General features: G+C 32.1%; 1 protein-coding gene across 1 annotated transcript; it reads right to left on the bottom strand.

The window, feature by feature from the left end:
- Positions 1-344: 344 nt before the first annotated feature.
- LOC133186108 (natterin-2-like) lies at positions 345-910 on the bottom strand. The gene has a single exon (XM_061321384.1). The coding sequence runs from the start codon at positions 900-902 to the stop codon at positions 465-467; it is 438 nt and encodes a 145-aa protein (XP_061177368.1). The 5' UTR covers positions 903-910; the 3' UTR covers positions 345-464.
- Between the last annotated feature and the right edge of the window lie 5,864 nt (positions 911-6,774).

Raw genomic sequence — 6,774 nt, 5'->3', positions numbered from 1 at the left:
AATTCAATTAGTTCGCGAATTTTTTGATCACCCCTCGTATTTTGGATTTCATCACTGAAGAGACATAATTTGTCGAAATGCGCATCTGGTGCATCAAAATTGGTACCATATATCATTTACATTTTACGTATACTAAAATTATTGTCTAGTCTCATCGAAGTAGAGAATTTTGATAGACACCAAATGTGTTTTAAGAAAATAAAGGTTATATGACAAAAACAAGATGTATATATTTTTTCCTTATTTTTACTTTGCTAGAATAAAAATTGAAAAAAAGTTGAATAATGTTTACAGAGCTACTAGTATATTTGTGTTAGAATTATTTTAAGTACAAAACACACATTTAATGAATACTTGATCCTTTCTATATCGTGCATCATTTTGTTTTTATATTTTCACTTCAAAAGACTTTGATATTCATTTTGTCCCATTTAAGAAATAACTTTCCAAATTCTCTTCAGGATTTATTTTATCTGACACAGGACCTCGTATTCCTTAATACTGATTTCGGTCCCTCCATATCCTATGTATGCACACTTGTGAGGCTCAGAAGAAGCAATTTTTCCTGGCACTAAACTCTCTTGGTAGAATGCTCTCCCAACATAGGTTTCGTTGTCTGTCCTGTAAGCATTTGATGGCACGCTGCCGTTAGAAGCCCTCTGCCAATCAAACAAGCCAGGATTTCTCGAAGGATGAACTAACACCTCGTACTGAGTTATGATTTGTTCTTTCATGCCAAATGGAATATGGGCGCCAGAAAGATGAAATCCACATTTTCCGGGCGTCATGATGCCTTCAATTTGTGCCCGGGCAATAAAAAGTGGTCTCCCATCTGCTTCATATCCACCCCTTATTGCCCCCTCTGGTATGTTTGATCCGGTGGTTGTAACCCAAACTGCCATTCTAAAATTTAACAAAATCTCAGGATATAAGTACATTTTGCTTACATTTCAAGATCTTCAAGATCAAAAGGACAAGAATTAGTCAAATTGCAATAATCAAATCTATTATAAAACTAATTTTTTTCTTCACAATTATGACTTCTTGATTGCAGAAAGGGTCGGTTTTAGAGGAAAAAAGTCATGACAATTTTGTCATGAATACAGGGTCATACTTAAATTAATATGGTTAATGAAAGCATCACTTAGATTTAAGTTTCTTCTGATCTAGATTTTGTGTCACATGTGGTGAAAAATTGAGTCTCAACCGGGATTCGAACCCAGGGTCTCTTGTTTACTGTGTCAACGCTCCATCCACTGACCCACTGAGACCCGATATGTTGACTGACTTTCACACACCTTTGAACCCGATGACGTTGGTCCCCTTTGCTATGATAGGACCACAAAAATTAAAAGTATACAAACAACAAGTGTACACTTTGCATATCTGATACCAAGCTTCAACTGTAAATAAAACTTGTTTTAGTAAAATATCGGTATCATTAATGTGCACAATCATTAATTAATTAAATTAATTTAATTAGTTAATTAAGTAAATGTTGCGCCTATGAATTCGTGTGTGTTTGTGTACTTATACTTCTGATAAACTTGATTATTTCAGTACGCGATAAATACTAAATTAATATAAGAACAAAAAAATCTAGACTCAAATATGAAAATTCTACATACCTTTAAATGTTCTGAGTATGCACAGATACAGCACAGCAAAAATTTAGGATTGTAAATGAAAATCCGAAGTGTCATCTAATTTATAATTTGGGTTATTTCCTTTTAAGAAACAAATTATAAGATAAAAATTTCCATTGCTTTTTGCGTTTTACAAAGACAAATTTAGCAAAATGTAGCTATAAATATCATGCTCAAAATAACTAAAACCAAAAAAAAAATCCTAAACGTGTGTTCCTTGTTCGATATTAGACCATTGGAGGGAAAATTATAGACATTTACCGATAACAACATTATATATTATATAAATATTGCATGTAGTTGAGTTTAATATTGAAAATTTTCACCCCAAGAAATCCATTGTCAAACGAGGCGCAGCTGAGGTTGACAATGGTTTTCTTGGGGTGAAAATTTTCAATGTTACACTCAACTACATGCAATATTTATTATATTATACTGAATGTTTCATACAAATACATATTACAGTGAACCTTGCGCGCATAAATTCTGCGCAGTCAATATTTTCTGGAATATAACCCGTCGTCAAGCAGTGTTAACTGTTGCTACGCTGGAGAGCGTGGTTTCATTATTCAGCGGGTAATCGTGTTTTCTAACAAATGTTTCTCGACGAATCAGATTCAACTAATTTACATGAAAGCATAATATATATAGATATAGAACCCCCTGTATTATACGCAATTTTAAATATTTCTTCTTTACCCCTTGTGTTTGTTCAATAAACGGAAGAGCTAACGGAACAGCTTCTACCGTAAAAGAAGAAAGTGCACAATTCTGAAATGTATTTCTTTTGAAAATTTTATCGAATAAACTTTCATTATTATACATATTGATGACACGTAAGCAGAAATTTTGTTTGTAAATATTAAGTAGTGTTTTTATATTCTTAAGCCCGACAGTCCTATGTGTTATGTATAGATATCATTTGAAATTGCTTATTATTTCTTATTATGGGAAAACGAAGTAAATGTACATATTTTGCATTATCGTTTTATTTGACTTGTAACTCTTGGATAAAAGTTATTATCGCGATTTTGAAAATTGTAAAATACTTATTTCAAGATCTCATAGCAGAAAGGGGAAAGTAGTCAATTCAAAATAGTTTCAGGACTTCAGTGATTTTAGAATTACTGAACACATTATGTGTATGCCCGAGTACATCACCCTTTACTGATACAGACACTGCAATGAAATATGGAGATAACGAACAGCAATCAAGCAAAAAAGTCCATTGAAACAATACAAATCGAGAGCAGAGCAAACACAGACCTCTAAAAACATCATAAGTGGGATTGGATACCATGGAGGAGTAAGCATCCCCTGTCGACAGATCACACCGCCGTGTGCTCATTGTCATGATCGGGAAATATCGGAAAAATCCGTTAACAATTCAGTGTTTAAATAATGGCCCAACAATTAGTATGAAAAACGTCAGTAAGCAGTCGACTTAATATTATATTGTTTTTGCTGACAATGTCATTGTGTCGACCACAGAGCTTCCGAAATGATGACATTGAACTAGACATTTAATATCCTTGCTTCATCAACTTCTTTGATAATAGCTCGACTCTTTTTAGAAATAGTTCTTACGTAAAACATGCTCTTGTATCTAAATGGAAGTTTTAAACCCCATATGGAAGTGATAAGGGTATATTGCTACATAAGTAAGGGAAGTTAGAGAAATTGAAGTCATCATGTTTGTCATAAAGTTTTGTTGTAAGGGTACCATTAAAGGTTTTTTCTAGAAAAATATCCAAGTATGAAACAGATGTGTCAGATTCTATGGTATCTTTTATTTCAAGTTCACTGGGAAGTATCGAGTTGACTTATGAATGAAAGTTACTATTGTTAATTGATAATACGTCGTCGATATATCTAAATGTCGAGTTGAAGGCCACAACAAGTGTTTTCTTCTAATGTATAAGTTTTTGATTAAATTCTGCTTCATATGAATACAAAAATAAATCTGCTCATAACGGGGCGCAATAGTGGATATAAAAACAGATTTCTATTGACCCTGTAGCTTAGTTGTCAAGCAAATATAAAATATTTTTTTGACATTGTCTCACGTGTGTTATTTGTTGTCTTTCACTAATACATTTTAATATGAATTAGCTAGTATGCTACTGTAGTAAACGATTTGGTACAAAAACAACAGAGATGTTGAGATTTCATACGTGTACGTATACGGGTACGTATAGTAGGGGAATTCCCTAAATTTCTCGCGTATAACGTTAACAGTTTTAGTGATGATAAGTTTTTTTAAGCATTCTCGCAACTTGTAGAGTGGCGTCCTCACGTAGCTATTATTTTCACAGTTATGCAATCCATGTGTGAAAATGTGATTGTTGTATATTATTTTGGATGTTAAGTTTCATGTGCACTTATTTATATTTAAACATCTTCTACGAATTATTTTTAAAGAAAAGATGAAAACAGTAGCAAAAATTTGTTTAGAACATACTACATGGTATTTACAAAAAAACAATTTTAAGGTTCATTATGATTAAGCACAAGTAATCTTTACGAATTTCCGCCAGAGAAAGACGAACTCTTTATCTAGCATTTCCCAGCAATAAGGAAGGAAAATGTTTTTTTTCAAAGCAGAATTAATCATGAGGGCAATGATTCTGCATTCAGATTTAATTTTACTAGTATTTTTGTTTTACTTATCAAAATTTGTTTTTTTATAACTGTTCTGCTAATAGAAACTGTACTAAATTAATATAGCCTCTTCATGAGGATATCGAATTCACAAAAGAGCATATCGACCGAGCACGAAGTGCGAATCCTGAAGTGTGAAGTTGATACATCTATGGATTGACCGAATGAAAGGGCCAACGAGTGCCCAATATTCACCAAAATATGTTCTATAACTTATTTATTATATAGCTAGAACATTTTCCCATTGATTTTTATCATTTACTTAAATGAAAAAACTCAGAATTATTGAGAATTATTCAATATTGGTATTTACATTAAAAGTGTGCAATGTCAAAGTCTATGCTGGAAGTGTTCATTATATATTCCATACCTCATTCCAATGATCCCAACAAGCATTATGATTTCCTTATTGAAGTTTTTATTGAGACTAATAGGCAGTAGATAATTAATTTCAATTTTTTGTAGAAATAAACACAGGTTACCTAGCTGCCAATACCCATCATAATTATCGCCACCAACGGTGTTTAAGCGTTTCGACATTGAATGCTCACATTTCGTATTTTTTTGGCGAATACTCGTATAGTTAATGCAAAACCAACTTTCAATAAAACGCTCTGAATGTGTTTTTATTTATTCTAATTATTTAAGTATTTTTTACCGTACCAAGAATTTGTTGGATATTGGTACGAGTTTGCATTTGTACAGCCAACGAGTTCTAATATGCACCCATTTCAGTACAATAACTCCTTTATAATTAAGCTATAACATTTTCCATTGATTTCGTCAGTTGAATAACTCAAAATTAATGAGAATTTTCCAGTTTATTAATTTTCCAGTATTTAAAAGTGTGCAATATCATTGTCTGTCCAGTAAGTATTCAACATCACATCACTCCAATGACTCATCAAGTGTTAGATTTGCTTACTAAAATTATTATTGGGGCTAATAAGTACTAAGTTACTAAATTATTAATTAATAATTTCAATTTTGTGAGAAACTATACACATCTATCTACCACTCTACCAATCATAAATATTGCCGTTGAGCGGTTGAACTGACGACATTTTTGTTTACAACGGGGCGTCCGATATTGAACGCTTTGACTCTTTGATATAGTATAGTGACAAAATAGTGATACCTTTGAATTACTATAGTTATCTATAGTAAACCATATTAACTATCTTCACCTTTCTATATTGCTACAGTTAATTACTTAAGGGCTTGAGTTCATGCAAAGAAAACTAAATATTGATTGCTAGAATTGTTTCCAAAATGAATGTTTTGTCATTAAAGCCTTAAAAATTTCTCTATTCCATATGTAGTGTGAAATATAAAACTTGCGTTAAAAATTTTAACCTCAACTCATACTCTGAAGAAAAAAAAAACTTAAAAAGGTATATATATATATATTCATACATATATTTTATTTGTGCTTAAGATTTCCGATCCGGACTCAATAATGGACCTATAAACATATAGAACCAAAACTTCATACTGACACTTTACGGAGCAATATATTTGCAGCGAAATCCTTTAAAGGCAGAGATTTTAAGCACCGCCTTCCAAAATACCTGGTCTGTGTACCCCTGTCAATCAAGTGCATTAAGGTACATCATTGGGTGCTAGAACTTGATTGACATTTACTTACTAGTCCCTGTGTATACCCTGTACACATTGTTTGGCACTCGTGGTGACCTTCAAATTAACATTTGATCCTTTGATATTTACCACACATGGTATAAACAATTCAGAGAAGCTGTATTACTATAGAATATTTAGCTTGATAATATACATACACACCTTTAGTATTAAAAATAATTATGATATTCTTTATGATAATATATATCAAAATTTGGTATAATTTTTTTTTCAAAGCTCAACAAATATTTTGATAATTAAATTTTTTTTAATGAGTGGGGATGCTTTGACACACATTCAATTACAATTAATAAAAATTATTTAGACTAAACTTTATTTACAACTTTTTATTTCTAACTTAAAATCATCTCTAAATCCCAACATAGGTAAAGTTTGACTTCTTAGGTACTCCACTGTGTATTAAATCACTTCCTGTGTATAGGGATTAGGAGACAGACGACCACAGGTAGTCTGCTAGCCCTCAAGGCATTCACACCTGTACGAAATAAGCCCCTCCCTCACCCGGAATTTACCACCCGGTAAAAAATCTCTGCCTTTAAGCGAGTCAGGAAATCTGATGACAGATCTGATTTAGGATATGTAGCATACTAAATTATTAATATACAAAATTTGAGAAATATTTATTGACCAGATTTTTTTCAGTTCAAGGTCTTGCTCCTCTTAATTAAACGTTTAGCACTACATGTTTTTCATTTTAGAGGATGACTGGTGTTTTCTACATCAAATTAATTCTTTGGTCCCAAAAGGACTTAGATATTCACGTATGCAAATGTCACTTTATCAGAACTTTCCAAAACTTTTTACGGTT

Source organism: Saccostrea echinata, unplaced genomic scaffold (assembly GCF_033153115.1).
Source record: "Saccostrea echinata isolate AGI-Se365-2 ecotype Australia unplaced genomic scaffold, CSIRO_AGI_Sech_v1 ptg000012l, whole genome shotgun sequence".
NCBI classification, from domain to species: domain Eukaryota; kingdom Metazoa; phylum Mollusca; class Bivalvia; order Ostreida; family Ostreidae; genus Saccostrea; species Saccostrea echinata.
This window is presented reverse-complemented; position numbering and strand designations above follow the sequence as displayed.

Bases quoted from the DNA above. Each gene is read 5' to 3' on its own strand.
- LOC133186108 (XM_061321384.1), bottom strand. From the start codon at position 902: ATGGCAGTTTGGGTTACAACCACCGGATCAAACATACCAGAGGGGGCA.